General features: G+C 41.0%; 1 protein-coding gene across 1 annotated transcript in view; it reads right to left on the reverse strand.

Annotated features, from left to right (window-relative positions):
* Positions 1-22,641, reverse strand: part of STX18 (syntaxin 18) — a 61,401-nt gene that overhangs the window by 18,744 nt on the left and 20,016 nt on the right. The window contains exon 2 of the mRNA XM_063135674.1: positions 794-861. Coding sequence (XP_062991744.1) covers positions 794-861 — 68 coding nt within the window. The remainder of the gene's footprint in view (positions 1-793; positions 862-22,641) is intronic.

Genomic DNA, 22,641 nt, shown 5'->3' on the forward strand with positions numbered 1-22,641 from the left:
ACCTAGTGGTGAGTTTTAACCAATCCAACACATTCCCAAAATAAGTTAAGACGGACTCTGCAAGCACAAAGGGAATATTTTTCCATGGAATCTGTCAACTTTTCCCTTCAGATTTCAAGCCGTTGTCCCCCTGCTTTTGAGGGACAGAACTTAGGACCTGCCTAAATGCAAGTTACCTTTTGATTTGCTTTTATGCTAGGTGTCCGATTTTCTATTCCCCTTCTGTTTTCCTACCCTGATCCTAATAAGCCTTTCTTTCACTGGGTTTTGCTTAAAGTAACTTTCAGGTTCAAAGAACTTCTCATGAGCCTGGCAACTCCTCTACAGGCTACAGGAGGTGAAGGAAAACTGGTGGGCGGAGAACTTGCTCAGCAGGAGAGGCGTGACTGGTTGTTCCCCAAGCTTGCTCAGGGCTTATTCCCAAAGGTGGCTCTGCTCTTGCAGTTTCAAAAATATTTAAGTAAAGCTGGTAAAGCAACTTCCTAGTACACTGGAACAAGTCCACGTGTCAGCAGCTATCTCAAGCCATCACAACAAACAGAATGCAAAACTCTTTTTAAAGAAAAAACAAACACCACTTTCTTTGTTAGCATAGCCTTTCCGTTTCCTGTTCTAGGGGAAACCAATTTAATACTCCATAAATATATATACACATTACATTTAATAATTAGACTAGGAATTTGGTATAAGAGCTTTTTTTTAAAAGGTGATATGGCATTCATCTGTGCATGCCGTTTCTTGCTCCTCCACCACCAACCTGGCCCATTCCTGATATTCCTATTGCAACACTTACCTATAGGCATTAATATAATCTTTCCTGTGCTGCAGAAGAAAATCTTTCAGTTTCCCAATGTTATTCACCTAAATAAAAAAGTAAAATGAGAAATATTACGTTTAATCACAAATAGACAAAGAATATCATTTCTATGTGCCTGGGGTATAATAGCTGGACATGAAAAGTAAAATTAGGGCTCTTTACAAAGATCACTTTGGTTGAACTGATCCATTAATTCCAGTGAGGGAGACCAACTCCCATCAACCACTGCCAGACCACCAAAGAATTAATCCAAACTACCTGCAGCCGCATGGAACCAAAGGCTTGCAAAGGCAGGGGTAACTGCCCTGTACGCTCCTCCCAAACTGCCCAAGAACGTAGCAGCCAAGATGCCACCGCCCTCCTGGGATAAATGGGCTAAGATGGGCGTCGTAGGTGTTTCCGTACTTCCATATGCTTTCAGTATTGCACACACCTGATCAGTGTAGAAACAGAAACTGCCGAAGCCTGTTTTCTCTTCCATAAATAATTAAACTGTACTGAATGGACTCTAAAAAGCACAGACCTGTTCAAGTGTGTACATGTTCTCTAAAGATCATGTTTATGCTAGGGTGACCATAGGCACCGGATTACTCCGGAAACCTCTGGGGAACACGCAGGATCCGGAGGATCTGGAGTGGGCCTCTGAAACACCGGGACTTGGCCGCGGCTGCCTTACTTGCCTGCAGTTGTTTTTTCGGGTGCACCGGTGGCGGGCGGCGGCCATCTTTAATTTTAACCCAAACTCTTGCGAGAATCATGCGAGTTGTCGGCTGCTGGCTGGGTCTGGGAACTCTCGCGAGACCCAGCTAGCAGCTGAGAACTCACGTGATTCCCGCGCCTGGAAGCTGCGCCGGCCGGGTCAGCGAGGAGGCAGCACAGCCGCAGGCGCAGCGGACCAAGAAGAGGCGGCCGGAAGTGAGGTGGAGAGGGGACACAAGCCGCGGCGGAGGCGGAGAGCCGCCGCAACAAGTGCCGCCGCCGCCGCTTGTGCCGCCGCGACAATGGCAAGGCCCTGGCAAGGCAAGCGAGGTGGAGGCGGGCGGAGGCGGTGAGGAGCTCAAGCCGCGGCAAGCTGGCTGGTGGAGCAAGTGCTGCCGCTTGTGGCGCTGCCGCCGCCACTGCCACCAAGAAGACACAAACGCGCCTGTTGCGCCGGCCGGGCGAACCAAGAGGCGGCTGGACCAAGCGAGGTGGAGAGGACACAAGCGGCAGAGGCGGAGAGCTGCGGGAACAAGTCAGTGCCGCCGCCGCTTGTGCGGCCGGCACCAAGACAAATGGCAAGGCAAGGGGGCAGAAGAAGCAGCGGGGGGGAGGGGAAGCAGCGTGGTGGTGGACCAAGGTGGGCAGGACAGCGAAGCCGCGAGGACAACGTGGCAGGGCAAGGCGTGGGCCGGAAGAAAAGGACAGCACAGGCCAAGCGGAAGTGGAAGGAAGGCAGAGGGCATCGACCAGCCACGCACCAGGCAGCAGCAGGACAGGAGGTGAGAAGGGAGGAGGCAGCTCTGCAACGTGGGAAAAGGTAGACCAAGGCAAGGCCACCATCCTCCTTAATTTGGCATGGGGGTGGTGAGGTGGAGGGGGGAGAGGCTGGGACGCAGGGCTAGGAAAGGCGGGGGGGAGGCTAGAGCTTGAGAGAGGGGGCTTCATTGCTTCAGCCACTTTAAAACTGGCTATTTTGCAAGTTTTGTCCCTGAAAAATGAATAATGGGTGGTGTGGCGTTACACCCCACAAGTCAATTCCAAATGTATGTCTGCGGTTTGTAAGTCTCTGGTTTGTAGAATGTTGGCCTGAGTGGGCGGAGTTAGAATGTCTTGGGAGGGGGGAGGAGTGATATATATAAGGGAATGACTGAGGGGATTGAGAGTTCTTGTTCTTGTTCTTTTGAGGGAAACTGTTCAGGGAGACTTGTTAGGTACTCTTAGAGTCTGTAGTGCTCTCTGTATTTATGGTACTTAAGTTCTGGGAAATTTGAGAGTCAGTGTAGTGAGTGGTGTCTTTAGAGTGTGGTGTGCACGCAGTGGAAGTATATTAATCAATACTGATAATAAAGTTCAAGAGTGATTGTGTGAGAAAAAGGAAAGCGCGAATGTGAGAGTGACAGGATTGTATGGAAGGTACCAAAAAGGTTTTTAAATGTTGTTATTTGAAACAAAGCTTATGAACTTTTAAAAATAAATTTTGATTGTTTTGTTTTAAAATTACCACAAAAATCCCACGTGTCTGTTTGGCATTTATCATCTTAAGTTTACACATATTACACCCACTCTGACAATCATTCACCTAAGCAGATATAACTCACAGCACATTATTACATATATTAATAATCCTTCTCCATTTTAAACCCCTTTCTCCACATAGTTTGGAGGAAGGTGGGCTTTATCCCTTGCCTCAGACGTACCAAGTGGTGGTGCTTGGCTTGAGCAGGGAGTAGCCTCGGCTAGGTGTCGATTTCAGAGCCTGTGTCGCCCCATAAGAAGTGGTGGCAGATGTGAGGTCTGGTGTTCAGAGCCTGTGTTGTGGCAGGTGGTGATGCTGATGTTAAAAATGCTCCTTCTCTTGCTGTTGATAATGGGTGGTGATGCTATAATAAGGCTCCGTCTCTTGCTGGTGTTGTGGTAATGCATGGCGATTCAAATATTAATAAGGCTCCGTCTCTTGCTGGTGTTGTGGTAATGCATGGCGATTCAAATATTAATAAGGCTCCGTCTCTTGCTGGTGTTGTGGTAATGCATGGCGATTCAAATATTAATAAGGCTCCGTCTTGAATCTTACCTGCTTCTGAAAAATGGATGCTTTAAATCCCTTATGCTATACTGTGTAGTGGCAGGGTTGTTAGGGTGAGCTGAAATAAGTGACGTGTTTGAGATTGCATTTAAAAGGAACTTGCCTGTGAATTGTAGTTATACAGTTTTTCAAAGTTGAAATCTATGTTAAGGGAAGTGTTGTTGTTGTAGTTCTATCCGTTTTCCCTGCATTTCACGACAGTAATAGATTTGTTGTAGGATTCAGAGATGCTCAGTGATATCTTACTGTCTTGTCTTTTAGATTCTGGTTTACAACACTGCATAAATACATTATCATGCCGAAAACGAAGTGCAAGTTCACACCACAGCTGAGGGCCAAATTTACCTACTTCAAGAAGGGTCGTGATGAGAATGAGGCTGAGTGCACCATATGCAGGCCTGGCACTTATGTGTCTGTTGCACATAAAGGTGCTTTGGATTTGCAAAACCATGTGGACTCAGCGAAGCACAGGGCGGCTGTTCGAGGAGAAAAATCTTCTTGCAAAGTGACTGATTTCTTTGTGAAACCAGGAACCAAAACCGAGGATGAGATCACTGCATCGGAGGGTACAATGGCCTTCCACACTGTGATGCATCACAGCACCTTTAGATCAATGGACTGCACCTCTGACTTGTTCAAGACACTATTCCCTGACTCAGAAGTAGCCCGGAAGTTTGCAAGTGCTTGCACCAAGACAGAAGCAATTGTGAGCTTTGTGCTTGCACCACAGTCTGTGGAAAATGCCCTGCAAGCAATGAAAGACTACAACATTCCATACTGTGGAGTCTCAACGGATGCAAGCAACCATGGTGCGGTGAAAATATTTCCAGTTCTAGTTCAGTATTTTGACTGGAAGAATGGTGGGTTGCAGTCCAAGCTCATCGAACTGAAAAACACACCAAATGAGACAGCAGATACAATTGCAAACTATGTGAAGAGCACTCTGGAGAAGAAGGGCTTGTTGGAGAAGTGCATTGCCTTCACAGGTGACAACTGCAATACCATGTTTGGTGGACTACGGCGGGCTGAGCAAGGGAATAACGTCTTTGCAAACTAAGCCTATGCGGCAGGGTCTTGCTATTTACTGTTTTACTCTGTACAGCACCATGTACATTGATGGTGCTATATAAATAAATAAATAAATAATAATAATAATTGAAAAGGCTGCTGCAGAAGACCACTTTGATTGGTGTGGGTTGCTCAGCACACATTTTGAACAATTGTGTACATTACGGGGCACAGAAACTAGATGTGAAAGTGGAGACTAATATTTTTAATATATACCAATACTTCCACATTTACACAGTGAGAACAGAGAGTCTGAAGGAGTATTGCAATTTTGTGGAAATTGACTATAGACAGATGCTTTCCCACTGCAGGACACGGTGGCTATCCTTATTCCCTGCAATTACAAGGCTACTACAGATGTTTCCAGCCTTGAAGTCCTTCTTTTTTTCTCTAGACAATCCACCTCCTGAGATCCAGAAGTTCTTTGAAGACAGCTTCAGCGAGATCTACCTCTGGCACATGCACGCACACTTGAGCATGTTCCACAAATACATCGAGGAGCTGGAGCGTGAGAACAACTCCGTGGTGGAAGTGTTGAAATGTTTGGACTCTGTCATGTACGTCCTCCGTGAACGGGAGACCAACAATTTTTTGTCTCTTAAAGTTAGGGAACTCCTGGGGAAAAGTCGCAGGGAGGGACTTGATGCACGGTGTGACTCATTCTGTGCCCAAGTAAATCAGCAGTACAAGAGGTGCATTGACTATCTCCAGAAGTGGATGAGACCCCTAGAAGAGTTCTCAATATTCAAATGGATTGCCCTGACTGAGGAACCAAAATGGGCTGATGTGGAGACTACCATGCAGTACTTGACAGAGAGGGGAGTGGTCATCAATGATGTCAGTTGCTTTGATCAGTTTGCAAATCTGAAAAAATATTTTGAAAGTATGTGTGATGACATTGACTTCAAAGACTTGATGGCACATCAAAAGTGGACTAAATATTTTGAAAGTTCAAAAACTGCAGATTACTAGTCTGAACTGCTGAAGATCGCACAGTTCTTTTTTGCAATTCCGTCACACAATGCAAATGTGGAACGTATCTTCTCGATGATGGAAACACAGTGGACGAAAGAAAGGAGCCAGTTGTCTGTGGAGACACTGAAAGGACTCTTACAGCTTAAATATAATTACAAGAAATGGACTTGCAAGCAGTTTTACCGTTTCCTGTTAAACACTCCACCCCTTTTAAGAAAAATAAGGTCTGGTGAAAAATATTCCAGGCCACGTCAGGAAGAAAAGTCTTAGAATTTGTACAGTAAATAAAAATATGTTAAATTCTGAAACTGCATATTAGGCATTGTATTTTATATTGTATTTTGTATTTGTGTTTTTAGTCTTGATGTTTTATTACGTTTTTTATGGTTTCAATTTTTGTGGCAATACAGGCTAAAAGCCTATTGAAAGAAGTTTATGGCAATTGATAAAATATTGTTGAGATTTTGTGATTATATGTTTCTACAATTGTATTTCAAATGCCAAGCCATGGTGGACCTCCTGGGTGGGTTACGCAGACCACCAATTGGGAACCACTATTCTAATGTGTTCTATGACTGTTGTGGTTGTTTATTATGTTATAAAAATAAAGAAATAGTTTTATATAAGTGTTAATTCTTTTTTTAGTATTTAGTACATTATTATAGTAGTTGTGTGCCTTTGGCACTCATTGGTTGCTATCATTTACTTTTTGTGAACCACCCAGAGAGCTTCGGCTATTGGGCAGTATAAAAATGTAATAAATAAATAAATGTGACAGAGGCCACACCCCCTTGGGGGCCGGACATGTTGAGTTGGCTCCGCCTTGAGGGTGGACATGTTGGGGTGGCCACGCCTCCTGAGGGCAGCCATTTTGTCCTCCTTTTTGGTTTCCAAAATATGGTCACCCTAGTGTATGCCAGACCTTTTTCGGCAGATGCAAAGACAAAATGAAGACTATATCAATTCCAAATAGTGAAACAAAGAATTAATCTTGGACTTTGTAAACCTTTGTTAATCTTGGACGTGTGTGTGTGTGTGTGTGTGTGTTTTCAAACCCTACCAACATGGATCCTGTCTAAAAATAGTACAATCATGGACTTTTCTCAAAAAGAGAAGTTGGGTTTATTTTATACTTAACACGATCAGAATATATAAGGTTAACAAACAATCATACTTACAAGTTTTCAGTGAATATGCCTGGATCACCGGTTATGTATTTTATTTATTTATTTATTTATTACATGTTTATACCGCCCAATAGCCGAAGCTCTCTGGGCGGTTCTTTCTGCTGATTGTTACTGATTTTATTAGATGTACCGTATTTTATAGTTGTAATATTGTTACCTGCCCTGGGACTCTTGTGAAGGGCAGGATATAAATAGAATTAAATAAAAATAAAGGAATAAGGTTCATTACTAATTAAAGCCCAAATCAGGACATGAGAATACAGTTCCAGCCAATTTATGTATTTTCCACAAGGATGATATGACAGTGCACTCAAGTAGGAAACCCTCTTGGGAGGAGTAACAGCAATGAAGAAGACAATTTTAAGGCAGAGAAAACAGGAAAATGCATAAATATTCAAAGAAAATTCCAAGAGATGAACCTGTGAGGGTAAAATTAGTGTCTTATGCATACAACTTAAAAAAGAAGAAAAGTATATATGGAAATTCCCTGTGGTTGTTTTCAACAGAATACTTGTTATGGCTACATTTTGTATTTTTGAGTGCTCAGAAACCTTTATGGAATCTCTCCTGCAAAAATTCCAGTATATGTTGGAATTTGTCCTTGGTAGGGTGGACACTGTAGCTGCCACCAAGACACAAAAGGTTTGAACATATCATCATAAATTCTGTGGGCGGATTGTTTATATGCAGTTGAAAGACTGTTGAACCAGTGCAGTTGAACCACTTTGTCAGAGTTTCCTAAGGCTCTGTATACAACCCATTCAGAAGCACTGAAGTGAGGTACAAAAAGAACAGGGTGCAGAGTTGGTGTTGAATTCCATCCTTAGACTGAGGATGGACATACGAAGTATGTTGGAAGTGGTTTGACATTCTCTTGCCTCAGAAAGCCATGAATGTATATTCAAAGTACCATGAGAAGAACTGCAACAGTCAGATCCAACCACTTGGCAAACTAGACCCTTAAAAGCCAGTGTGAGGTAATTAAAATTAGGCAAACCTGCTCTATTTCTATTTTAAGACATACCAAAGTCCTCTATACCTCTTTTAATAGAACATGTCAGCACCCAATGCTCCTCTATCCCCCATACCTGCCAAAAAGGAATACCACTTCTTCAGTGAACAAATAAAACACTCAGTGATGCAATGTACTACTGAAGTGATGTACTATCTCCTTGAACATTTTCCCCCCTTGAGGGACTATTTCATTGTTGAACAGACTGTTCAAGGACAAAATAAAGACTTTGGAGATGCAGAAGAGAGATAACTTTATTTTTTTCTTACTGATTAGCCTTAAGAGGTTCACTAGATAATCAGTCATTTGAAACAGGTAAGCCTCACACATGGTTTTTTTTAAGGAGGACTGTTCTGAGCCAAACAAGTATTTTAGCCCAAGCCCCTGAGGGCACAATACAGCAAGAGTCAAGCAAAGTCCAGGTCAGAGACACGCATTCAGGCAGAAGCTAAAGAAATATTAATATTAGGGTTAGATTCTCTTGGACCAACCGCTGAGGCCATCCAGCCATCCAACTATAAACAAGGAGGACCAACTGCAGGTGTTTTGAGAGCTATGCAGTATATCGTAGGATGACCATATTAAAAGGAGGACAGGGCCCCTGCATCTTTAACAGTAGTATTGAAAAGGGAGTTTCAGCAGGTGTCATTTGTATATATGGGGAACCTGGTGAAATTCCTTCTTCATCTCAACAGTTAAAGCTGCAGGTGCCCTGCCCTCTTTTAAATCTGGTCACTCTAGTATAGCTCCTGCATCTTGTCTCATATACATGTGAACCGCCCACAGAGCTCTGGCTATTGGGCGGTATAGAAATGTAATAAATAAATAAATAAATATACCCAGAAGAAATAATCACAATTTATCATTAAAAAAGGGGTAACCTGGAAAGATGTAGCAGGTTCTGACCACTCCTCTCTTGTAAAAAAAACCCTGCTCTCAAAAGCCATGCATTTTGTGGTAAGGATGGGCCTGAAGGTACAACTGGGGGAGGAGGGAAATACAGAACAAACAGAAACTAAATCCATATAGAAACATACAGTCAGAAGGGTCCATTTAGGCCATCAAGTCCAACCCCCTGCACGGTGCTGGAATCCAGTTTAAACCATCACTGTCGGATTTGCTTGTATACTTCCAGCGATGGAGAGTCTGCCTACCTCCCAAGGCAGTTGATTCCACTGTCCAACAGCTCTGACCAGAGGCTAATATGATTTAATTGCATTAATGCTTCATAAAATAACGTTTTATACAGTTAAAAAATAAGGGCCTTTGCAGTTATTGACAACAACAGTGGAAGGTGGGAACAAGTTTATGTCTTAGTAAGCAATGAGGTAGAACACAGCCTGCACACATTCCCTTGTATTTCCACAAGAAAAAGTGCTAGAAACTTCTTTTTTTAAGATAGCTGAAAATTCAGGGAGGGGGCTGGAAGATCCCTAAGCCCTTTCCCCCCACTCCCAGCCCCACAGCTACACCCTTGCAAAAGCTGTAGCTTGATGGAATGCCAGCGCTGGCTTAGACACGCCTGGCATGAGCATATGGCTGGAGGTGGAGGCTGAAGAAGAGCCTTGGGCCTTAGCTAGACCTAAGGTTTATCCTGGGATTGTCCCGGGGTCATCCTTGCCTGCTCCCGGGATCCCCGGTGTGTCATTTACATGAGCCTGCCGCCTTCTACTGAGAGAAGAATCATAGAATCATAGTAGAGTTGGAAGGGGCCTATAAGGCCATCAAGTCCAACCACCTGCTCAATGCAGGAATCCACCCTAAAGCATCCCTGACAGATGGCTGTCCAGCTTCCTCTTGAAGGCCTCTAGTGTGGGAGAGCTCAAAACCTCCCCAGGGAATTGGTTCCATTGTCATATTGCTCTAACAGTCAGGAAGTTTTTTCTGATGTCTAACTGGAATCTGGCTGCCTATAACTTGAGTCCATTATTCCATGCCCTGCACTCTGGTAGGATCAAGAAGAGATCCTGGCCCTCCCCTCTGTAACAACCTTTCTAGTATTTGAATAGTGCTATCATGTCTCCCCTCAATCTTCTCTTATCCAGCCTAAACATGCACAGTTCTTTCAGTCTCTCCTCATAGGACAGCAAGAAGGAGGAAGGGAGCACCCCTAAAGGCAATATCTAAGCCATAATAATAATAATAATAATAATAATAATAATAATAATAATAATAATAATAATAATAATAATAATAATATAATAATAATACAAGGTCTTGCTGTTAACACATAAAGCCCTGAACAACTTGGGACCTGGTTTTAGGTATTATTATGTATTTTATTGTATACCATAATGTATTTTAGTGTGTTTAATTTTCTTGTGAACCACATAAAGATATCTTTGGATAAGTCAGCAGTATATAAATCTATTAAATAATAATAAATACATAAATATTATTTATTTATTTATTTACATCATTCTTATTATCCAATGGAGTGGCATCACAGATAACCTAGAGAAAGATAGCTTTTATAAACTGGCCAGCAATACAACAGGATTATCCACTAGATGGCAACAAAGGTTTCAATATTAGGCTAGTATGCTGGAAGTGTATATAGTTGTGTCTTAAAATATTTACAAATATTTCAATTTAAAAAATCAAAATAAAGTTTTGAATGTCTGAATCTACCATTTAAACCACATTGTGTTTTATTGCCACCCCACCCCGATCAAATATGTCAATTCAAGTGGTTTTGGCAATTGAAAAAGCCACAAAAAGATCAGACTTGATATCCCTATTGCTAGACTGCTCACCGTCCAGCCAGAGGACAGAATGTGTCCAGCCAGATTCATAATGATCATGGAGCCCCTCAGATCTCTTAGCCTATCCTCAAATGTCAAATTTGGGATGTATGTTGAAGTTATTCAGAACAATAAAATGGCATAGCTGTCAGCCTTAGCTCTATGGAGGGCAAAACATGAACACAATCCATACCCACCGAGAAGCAGTATCCCTTTGGAACTAAGATCAGGCTGCAAGGTGGACTTGGAAGTATTACGATTTGTAAGGGCCACCTGGGTTGCCCTGGCCAACCTGTGAATATAAAAGTGGGGCCCTTGCTTCTGTCCTCTCTGCAGTCCCCTCACTTGGCCAAAACTGGGTGGCAGGTACAGGGTGGATCCTCACCTGACCAATCGCAATTACAACTGCCTTTCTAAATTCACTGACAAGAAGATGATGGCCAAGAAACTCTTGATTATTGAAAAGCAAACAAAGAATTTAGAAACAAGACGCAGTGGCTCTTCATTTCAGATGTCAAGATCACAACAAGGGAATAAGGAGTTAGTTCTGTGGTAAGAATAATTTGCAGCCACAAAATCCAAATTCTGAAAAATATTGTATAGTCAAGTCTGTATGCATCACATAGAGCCTATGGTTTCAGGAAATTATGTTGCCGTGTAATGTGGAATTTAAATATTCAATTTCTTTCAATTACAGACTGGCAAAGAAGGTTAGTCTCATGGAAAATAATGGAATGGGTCTGTGGTATCAAACAGCATCTATTTTAGAATTAAACAGTTTAACTATTTCTGAGTAAAAAAGGGACAGCAAGTTACATCACTTGGTAAACCACTTATTTTAGAAGCTGCAATTCTGGTTTTGATAACAAATTGCAATTTAAAACCATGTAGCAATTTTCTTCTAATCTCATGCAAATGATAAAATGTTTAGTGCATTAGCAAATTTTGGTGTTTTTAAAATCTAGACAGATAAATCTAAATGTGAGGTGGGAAAAATGCTAAGGAATGAAAATTAAAGAGGCAAATAAACTCTGCCATCTCTCAAACTTAAAAATAAAACGGACCTCTTAAAGCCATTCTATCAGTATTATATATTCTATCAACATGTGAAAATTAAAAATAAGGAGTCAAAAAGATTAATCTTTTTTCAAATTTGAACAATTATTTCATAATAATACTGTATAAGAAGCAAAAAAATACCAACTAATTGTGAGCACAACCATCTGAATTATGAAAAATAATACATTTTTAGCATAGGTACAAGTCTCTCACACGATATTGCAGGCCTTTCAGCCTCATCCCATGCATCTTTCCTTGAACTAAATCCCAATGAAATCAGCCAGAGTTATTCTGCAAAATTGTTGATAGCACTACAGCGTTTGTATCTGATTCTTATAGGAAAAATGTCTAAGTAGCTATAATAATTTCTACACTGAGGATTTTAAGAGTTACAACTCAAATGTTCATGTGTATGCACAATTAGCACCTCACTCCCAAACTCATGATCCCACTTCAAGATATATAACTCCAGGATCTGACAACCAAATAAAATAGAATCAAATGCGTTCTATAAGCTTTCAGACACAGCAGCTGTGAAAAGTTGGAGGAGCAGGTCCAGAAGCCTTGAACATTTGTAGGAGTAGAAATGAGATTTATGTCACCAACCTTTTAAAGCAACTGACGACTTCCAGCACTATCCTATGAAGGCTGCAGAGAGAAAGTACAGTATGTCATAATGACTGCTTTTTCAGGTGATTTGCCTCTTGAGGGTATACATTTGGTTTAAGTTTCAACTGAAATGTTAAAGTTCTTAAGATAGGTCACTCAGATCAATTTCTCCAGTAATGTGAAACTCAAAATAGCAAGCAATATCTAAACAGAAGATAGGGGTGGCCGTGCCTTTATGGAGGGTGTAGGTGGGTGTGGAAGGCAACAAGCCGGGAGACAGTCAGCCTGGCCGGCCTCTAATCTCATGAAAAGAGGTGCCTTGTTCAGCTTCTGGTTTACATCAACAAATGGGGGAACAAACAGAGCTTAAAAGTAGGAAATAATTGTGGCCTGTATTACTATTATTAACAGGCAGAGTCTGAACATTTTATTTGGAGAGATTTGTTCTATCAAATGTTATTCCACTTTCTTAACATTTGAAGAAAACAAACAAACAAACAAACAAACTCAAAAAATGAAACCCAAAGTTTAAGTACAAGGAAGAAATAGGAACAAAACACAAAAATAGATTACTTACATCTCTCTCTCTCTCTCTCTCTCTCTCTCTGTGTGTGTGTGTGTGTGTGTGTGTGTGTGTGTGTGTGTGTATCTAATTAGTTAAATGATGAAATAGATGTGATGCAGAGAAACTAAAAATATATAGTTTCAACATTTTAAGTTGAAAGCCTCATAATGCCTTTGGGATAAGTAACAAAACTAAACAAATAAATCCATCCACTGCATGGATAGTACAGAATGTCATCAGACTACATAGCAGAAAATGAATTCAATTAAAATAAAATAACCTGATTATCTTTTTGTTGACTGAGTTATGAGGCAAAAAAAAAAACCACCCTCAGGAAGCATTTATTTCATTCTGTGGTGACAAACTGATTTAAAAACCCAAAGTCCATTGAAAAGGAATGAGTTTATTTTAAAAATACAGATTACTGAGCATAGATTGCGACGAGATGGGCTTCTCATTCCTCGCATACATTCTCATAATCATGGTTTAAGACTTAATTGCTCATCCTTGTGTTCTTTTTCCATATTTCTTTCTCCCCACCCAGTCATCAAACACCAAAGTCACATTGGCTGGGGAGAATGACTAAAAATTGACATAATTTTAACTCTTACAATTTGCATGTCTGCATAATTGGACAGAAAAACTAGACTGAAATCTTAGTTAACTTGCACAGGACATATTTCCCTCAACATTCTACTTTTATCACTACCTGATGTCAAAACAAAATCAGTTCAAAATATGAAAATAAAGGAGAATTTAGAGTTATGGATATTCTATAAAAAATTGAAAGTTTAATAAATATACAACATTTCTATTGTAAAGGGCCGAAATATCCTGGAACAAGGTACACCCTTTCAAATAAGAAATACGGTGCAACCCTAGCTGGGAGAAAAAAGCATAATTCCTCTGTTCACTGTTAAAATGTTACAACATTCAAAAAGCCTTTTTTTTCTTTTTTGCAATTGGGTACAGTTTTCCAGCTTTAAATTATGTTCCTTCCAGAGATCTGAAAGCAGATTTACTATAAAAATGTTTTTATGTGAACCGCCCAGAGAGCTTCGGCTATGGGGCGGTATACAAATGCAATTATTATTATTATTATTATTATTATTATTATTATTATTAATAATAATAATAATAATAATCTTCTACAGTATCATTAAAAGGAAGCTAGAACATTTTGTATGACTCAAATATTTTTCAAAAGAGTGTATCCTACTGTAGTACCATCTCTTACTTTTAATTGTCTTAAGATCACCCAAATGCTAGAAACAACATTTACTATAGGTTGCAGAAGTTGTACAATTTGGGGTGCATGGCTTTTGATGATATTTGATTCTGCTGTTTAATATTTTGTCTGACTTCATTGGGCCCACATTTAGGTGCATGCACCTGGGCAGTTGAAAGCAAACTTTGTCGTCCCCTTCTCCCCATAGTAGCCCCTCCAGCCCCTCCCAAAATGCTACATAGAGGGTCAAGGGACCTTGCTGATCGGGGTAGACTGTTAAGCGGGGAGGAAGGTAGAAATCTCTGGAAATCAGACAGAAGCGCCTTCTGGGAATGTAGCATTTTCATGGGACTGCAGAAGCTGCCATGGGGAGGATGGAGCAATGGAATCTGGTTCTGCCAGCCGAGTTGAATGCTCCTGAATCTGGATTCAACCCAGATCCAAAGACCCCACAGTGAGTAGAAGAGATTTCTAATCATGCAGAGGTCTCTTCCCCTGAGAATTGGCTCCAGAAATTCTGAGCAAACTCCAGAGCAGCTTTTGCGGAGTTTGATGGAGGAGGATGGTGCAGATTGGGGCAGGGGTGATAACAGACTTTCCTTTGCGCAGCAAGACAGTTGAATAGAAGAGCCTGTTGTCAACTTTGTAATGGAGACATTTCCACATCTTCAAACAAACTGCATTTCTACAAGTCCACTGAGCATGGATTCTATGCAAATCACATTAATTAATCAATTTATTAAAACATTTGTATCCCACCCTATATCACTGGAAATAGGAACCTGAAAAAATGCTTGATGGTTTGCCCCCCCCCCCAAGGCAGACCAAGTATTTTCTTACCTATATACATAAATCGATAGATATGAATGTTTGATAGCAGGAGTAGCTTAGCATTACATTCCCGAGCATTTTTATTAGAAACTGTCAGGGAACTGCAGAAACCAAGGCAGTAAGTGCTCTGGAAAGTTAATATCTCCCGTTTCTGGAGGATTGGAATTAGGGGAGCAGTTGAAAAAGTGGGGGACACTGAGAAGGATTGTATCGTCCTTTTGGTGCACGTCCTCCTTTGCCTCAACCCCCCCCTTTTTTGAGGCTTATGAATTGCACTACCAGGTCCCTCCTTCCCCTTAATATTATTTCTCCCCTGATCCTTCACAACTATGTACAAATTAGCCTCTATGAAACTTCCGCTTCTTAACTTCCTTGTATGTTACCCTTCACTGCTCCCTTTGACAGCTGAAACAGGCAAGAATCATAGAATCATAGAATAGCAGAGTTGGAAGGGGCCTACAAGGCCATCGAGTCCAACCCTTGATCAATGCAGAAAATTGACCAGGCAAGACTACACATACCGAACAGCTCTAAGAGCGCCCTGCAGAACACCAACAAATAACAACAACAACAACAACAGCAATAACACCTCCAATTGCACATTTCTGAGGTACCCATCATCATCATCATCATCATCATCATCATCACCATCATTATTATTATAAAATACTGCTGGAGAACAAGTGAGGGTCTTTCTCCAGTGCCTTTTGGCACTTTGGAAGAGCACTCAGTTGCGATATTACGAAAAGCTGACAGCAGGGGCTTTTTTTGCTGCTCTTGCGAAGCAGCTGTGTAGCCCCGCAACCCATGATTAAATCACTCTCCCGGGTTCAGATGATAAGACAACCCATTGTGGGTGAAAATAACACTACAACAAACCATAGGTTCTTGTCGTGGTTTGTTGCCGAAAAATAAATGTCCCCCTGGAAAGCCCTCTGAATTAGGCTGATATGACAGCCAACCATGGCTGGCTGTCCGCCCATGATGGATTGTTGTCAGTAGAGGCTGGTGGCTTTGAAGTATCAGACAGAACCAGTCAGCACCTTGGACAGGTCCTTTAGAGTTCTGAATGAAACCTAGAGCGGATTCACCACCCTACTGACATCGGAGCCATTATCCTCCACTAGTTGTTGTGTCGTGTGAACCCTGGTGCCTACCTCACCTCCAGAGGCAGGGAGTTCCACAGAAAAGGAACCACCACAATGAAGGCTCTACTCTGGGTGAATTCAAAGTGGGCCATAGATTTATGTGGAATAGGTTCATTCTCCACACAAATATATTTATGCATACAGGGAAGATGAAGATTTAAAACCAAAATGATGCTGAACTGAAAAGCAAGAAGGCCCCATCAATATATCAGGGTTATTTGTTAAACTACCAAACAGAAGATCTCTTGTGCAAGCTAGCTTCATTTACATTTCTTCTAGTGTGCACATTTTCCGTTTTACTATTGGACACAACATCTGATTTTAATAAACTTTCCCAATTTTTTTTCTTGTTTTATTGCCCAACTCCAACAAAATCTTTAATATTTATATTTTCACACAACTATCCAAAACCTCACAAAATCCAATACAAAAGCCACAACAGTTGTAAGGAATGATTCAGCTGGGAAACAAAAGCAAATTGGTCAAAATATATGTTTAATGAAATTGACCTTTACTTCAACTAATTAAAAACTCCCATTTCACAATGATTCTCAGTAACTGCATTAAGATTTATTTGTGCTTTTATGTAATTTCCTCTATTTTTGCATTTTGCTCTCAATACACCTACTTCAATTGTTCCCTTTCCATTTGTTTAAAATCCTTATTAAGTCAACAAAGATGAGGGCAACTAATGAAACTTTCTTCTGCCATCTCCTTCACAGAGCCCACATTCATTTTTTACAAGTTACTTCTGCACATACACATGACTCATTACGGAAGAGATCAACACTGCACAGAAGAATAGAGAGCTCATCTTTAAACAAATGTGTTCTTCACAAAAATCAGGATTTATAAAACTATGAGCAGCCTGATCTTATGTACTCACTTGGAAATAAGTTCCCTCCAAGTTCCTTTTCCCAAGCAAAGGATTAGAGGCTGATAGCCCAATAGTTTAGAGTTTTAGGCATATTGCCATGCGTAACCCATTTATGAGGCTGCAAGGATAGCATTTCTGAGGGCCTGTTCAGACGACACTTCAGGCTCTGTGGTTAGCTAAACTGTGGTTTTCTGGGGTTAGCACTAACTACAAGCCGTGCTGTTGCACACAACACTTTAAGCTACGGTTAGAGCCACTAACCCTGCTGAAGACGGTCCGACTGTGGATAGTGAGTGAGCAGGGTTTAGCAAAATGCATTTCACAAGACACCTTAAACCCTGCTGCTTAACCAAAAGCCTTAACAAGCAGGGATTATTAAGGTGTCTTCTGAACAGGCCCTGAGATTCATAACAAAAAATCTTACAATTGATTTCTACAAAAGAGTAACAATTCTGCAGTATGCACTGAATAAAGTCTTTTAATATAGGGTGTGTCTATTGTTGTCTAGCACTTCATAATCTGAATACATTACTCCAAACTTGGTGCCAAAACTGTAAAAATAGTGTGATATGGCTGCAAGAAAGGCAAATGCTATTTTGGGCTGCATTAATAGAAGTATAGTTTCCAAATTGCGTGAGGTACTGGTTCCTCTCTATTCAGCCCTGGTTAGGCCACATCTAGAGTATTGCATTCAGTTCTGGGCTCCACAATTCAAGGACGCAGACAAGCTGGAGCGTGTTCAGAGGAGGGCAACCAGGATGATCAGGGGTCTGGAAGCAAAGCCCTATGAAGAGAGACTGAAAGAACTGGGCATGTTTAGGCTGGATAAGAGAAGATTGAGGGGAGACATGATAGCACTCTTCAAATACTTAAAAGGTTGTCACACAGAGGAGGGCCAGGATCTCTTCTCCAATCTCCCAGAGTGCAGGACACGGAATAAGGGCTCAAGTTAAAGGAAGTCAGATTCCAGCTGGACATCAGGAAAAACTTCCTGACTGTTAGAGCAGTACGACAATGGAACCAGTTACCTAGGGAGGTTGTGGGCTCTCCCACACTAGAGACATTCAAGAGGCAGCTGGACAACCATCTGTCAGGTATGCTTTAGGGTGGATTCCTACATTGAGCAGGGGGTGGGACTTGATGGCCTTATAGGCCCCTTCCAACTCTACTATTCTATGATTCTATGATCTTTCTGTAAAAAAACGCTGCAATATAGTCTGTACATAAATTATAGAAACATAGCTAGGCATTTATATCATGTATTCAACCCCTTTACTCACTCTCACTCTCTCTCTCTCTCTCTCTCTCTCTCTCTCTCTCTCTCTCTCTCTCTCTCACACACACACACACACACACACACACACACACACACACACACACACACACACACACACTATGTACAGACAATTGTGACATGCAACAAAATGTCGCAGCATCTGGCCAATCTCTGCTCAGTGTTCCAGCCAATCAACTATGCCTTCTTCCAGGATACCCCATTTAATTCCTCCTCCTTTCCAGTTTTCCATTACACTCCCCCATCTGAACACTCAGCATGCCAAGCACACTGAGCACGCTAAGTCTTCATTGGACTGTTCCCCCACCCCGATCCTTTGGATCTTTCCCCTAAAAAGGTACTTGATACTTGGGCACACTTCGGTGTTCTTCCAAGCCTCCTGATATCTCTGTCTTTTGTGAGGGTTGGACCATTTTGGTTATATAAGCATCTACAATTGGGGAATGAGAGATTCTCATTCACAAAGCATTCCTTGAAAGAGTCAATATTTAATATGGCATCCTATTATTACTTATTTGTCATTTTAGCTACTGCTCATGACTTTTGTATGGATATCTTCCAATTTCAAGTTACTTCCATTTTATTCAAAATCTTGTTTCCAGACTAGGTAGGTAGGTGTGTGTGTGTGTGTGTGTATGTATATATATATATATATATATATATATATATATGTGTGTGTGTGTGTGTGTGTGTGTGTGTGTATATATATATATATATATAATGAGACATGCTTCAGAACTATTATTTTTCTTGGAATACAATGAAGTAGTGAACTTCTGGGATAATAGCAATAATGTTGTTCATACAGAGTAATATATTTTAATATAGACAAACTCTTTAAAATAAGGAATACCCTTAAAAATAAAACACACTTTACAACCCTATCCTCACCAAAAAGCCAGTTTGTGTAATGGCTAGAGTGTTGGACTGGGCCCTAATCTATATTTCACTATGAAAGCGTTATGAAAGCATACTGCTGTCATACTACTGCTTTATAGAGGTATTGAAGTGCACTGACAACTGTTGGGGCCCATTCACACATAGTGGTATATTCTGCTTGGTGTGGCTCCTGCCTTTTACATACTGCGTTCATAGTGCAATATCCTGCCTAGGATTCATCAGGCTGGGTAACTTTGGGGGAATCAATGACTCTCAACCTAACCTATCTCACAGGGGAAAAAATGGAGATGAGGAGGATTATGTATGCTGTTTTGGGCTCCTTGGAGGAAAATCGGGATCAACAAAACCAACAAAGCAAAACATGCAGATGGTTTCATTGACCATGGGAAACATGTCTTACTGATAACATCAGGAAATAAACTGTAGGATTTCTACATGGAAAACACATACACATGCACGCATGTGCGCGCGCGCACACACACACACACACACACACTTTTTGCTGGTCTGTGACTGTAATAAATAATTGATTGACACACACAAACACAGACGCCCTGTTTGGTGCAAGCCACTTCCAGTCTCCATGAATGTGGCATTTACAGGTTGTTTCCATGACGTCTGAAACCAGGCAAGTGGGATTGTTCATAGGTTAAACAACCCCAAGTTAACCCAAGAACAAGCCATGAGTTATCTTGGGCTTATTTAACTCATGAGTGTGGTTAATTAACTCACAAATCTGCACCGAAAGCTGCCGAACAGGGCCACAGTGGCATGAACTGGCTTCCTGTCCCATACATGAACAACGTTCTAACCTGGTAAATGTACATGGAGAACACTGATATTTCACAGTGTCTTTAGAGAAGCACAATTATGAGTAATTTTCATTCTGTTCAGTAAGAAGCAAGGTAGAGACACATACATATTTTTAAAAAAGTCACAAGAAATGTGTTGTTTATCAGTCAATATCTATTTATCTATATTTTTAAATGAGATGCCAACATTGCTTGGCATTAAGTATGACTGACTGCCAGATCTGTAAGTACAGGAATGCCCAGCTAAAGTCTTGGTACAATGACAGACGGTCATTTTTCTCCTTGCCTTGCCTTAAACTATGAATCCCACCTATATACATATTTAATGTTTACTGCATGTAATTTTATTTCAGAGTATTTTTTAAAACATTTTTATGATGCCTTTAGGGTCACAACCCAACTAAGTGTATGCATTTAAAAGGAGGAAATTTAAAGTAATAGCTTCTTTTAGGAGGAGGCTGTCAATCTTGTTATGAACAAACATGGTATTTTTGGAAAGCAAGCTAGAGATTTATATCCACCCGTAACCATAGAAATTAATCTTCAGCTTAGACAAAATAGCAGAAAATACCATTTATTTAATGAAAATCAGAGTACTGTTACTGTAAATGAAGCTCCTTTTATTGAACAGCGTCTTCTTGTATGCAGCCACAGGATTTTAGTTGATGGGCCACTTCTTACAACTTAATTATATCCACTTAGCCAATCTCTTCTTCTTCTTCTTTTTTTTTAAAGGCAAAATTTCTGCAAAGTCTAATTTTATTAAAAAGGGTGCCAATTGGAAAGGCACAGATCATGCACTGGAAATAAATGCCATACTGCTTAGAACATTCCTTATTGGCCTCAAGTATCAAGAAAAAGTAAAAAAGAAAAGAAAAAAGTAAGGTCAGTAAAGCAACCTCAACTGGGAGGAAAACTGTTAAAAAATGAACCACTGAAGGAAGAGATTTACTAGTGTAGAGTCTCACTGATGTCTACACTAAGTAGTTAAGAGCAACAGGCAGGTATCAAACAGGGACATTACTTCTCAAATGCAATTTGGAGGAATCAACTTCTGTCTTCTGGCTCACTGAGGACAGAGATCCCAGTTATATAAAGTGGCTACAACCTACATCATATATATCACTGAAATACAGTTCAGTGTGTCTCCTGATTGTACTCTTAACTACAAAACAGACGTATACTACACAGTTCCTCGCAGTTCTTATCCACCCTTCCTTTTTCACATAGAAAGCCATGGGAGCCATCCCTTTTTATGAAATGAGGAAGTCTGATATGAAGGCAAAACTTGCCTCCCTTCTCCAAACATGATATACTCAGTCAGATCAATGATATATCTAGTCATGTAAATGTTATAGCATACTCACAATGGAATTTGAGCCCATCTCTTCAGTTTTGAAGCAAGGGCCATTTCTACCCCCACTACACCAAATCCTTTACTTAAGAGAATGCTAGGGTTTAATGACTAGGATCATCAACCATGATGATCAGAGGTCTAGAAACAAAGCCCTATGAAGAGAGACTGAAAGAACTGGGCATGTTTAGCCTGGAGAAGAGAAGATTGAGGGGAGATATGAGAGCACTCTTCAAATACTTAAAAGGTTGTCACACAGAGGAGGGCCAGGATCTCTTCTCGATCCTCCCAGAGTGCAGGACACGGAATAACGGGCTCAAGTTAAAGGAAGCCAGATTCCGGCTGGACATCAGGAAAAACTTCCTGACTGTTAGAGCAGTGCGACGGTGGAATCAGCTACCTAGGGAGGTTGTGGGCTCTCCCACACTAGAGGCATTCAAGAGGCAGCTGGACAACCATCTGTCAGGGATGCTTTAGGGTGGATTCCTGCATTGAGCAGGGGGTTGGACTCGATGGCCTTGTAGGCCCCTTCCAACTCTGCTATTCTATGATTCTATGAATACAGACAAAACCGTAACAGTAGAATGCACAACTTGATTACTCAATTCAGATCAGTTTGAGCATATCAAATGATGGTTTGGACTAACCAGAGTTTAGAACCAAATCCTAGTTTGAGATTCCAAACAATGCGGCAAACTATACTTTAGAGCAAACTATACTTTCTAGTTTGGTTTGCACTCTAGTTTGGTTTGCACTCCCATCTTTAAGTACAGTGGCCTTTGGAAGGGACAATGACTAGAACTATGGTTTGGCATCATAGTTGATGACAGACTATGGTTTGTCATAAACTGAAAGATCATACCAAACCATAGTTAAATTTTCTTAGCCATGCAGACGTCCGAATTGAGAACTATAGCACATAGTACAATGACTGCTTGGCTTGCAACTTTAAATGTGGAATCACAGGTCTGCCCACATTGTTTGCAACACTATCCATGGTGCTGGAGCCTCAGTGGTGGAGTTAGGCTCCATTTATTTCCATGACAGAACACAAGATGGCATAGATATGGTCTGCCATACCGATCCTTGTTTGGGGGCTTCCTCTAGGAAGCGTTAACTCTGTTATGTAAGTGGTAGAACCCACTGCTTTCGGGAGGGAAACAGCAGAGCAGAAGGGGACCAGCAGGGCAGTAAGTGCCCCCGTTTGGTTATTGTCCCGTGGGATCCAACACACTGTACACGATCCACACAAAGACAACACACACACACGAGCTGGAAGTGGGACACTGTTGTTTGTAATAAGGCACATTTGAAAATTATTGTTAATAATTCTTTCAAAATGTAATTCACTATACAATACACATTATACGCCAGTG

The sequence above is a fragment of the Elgaria multicarinata genome, chromosome 10, assembly GCF_023053635.1.
Source record: "Elgaria multicarinata webbii isolate HBS135686 ecotype San Diego chromosome 10, rElgMul1.1.pri, whole genome shotgun sequence".
NCBI classification, from domain to species: Eukaryota; Metazoa; Chordata; class Lepidosauria; order Squamata; family Anguidae; genus Elgaria; species Elgaria multicarinata.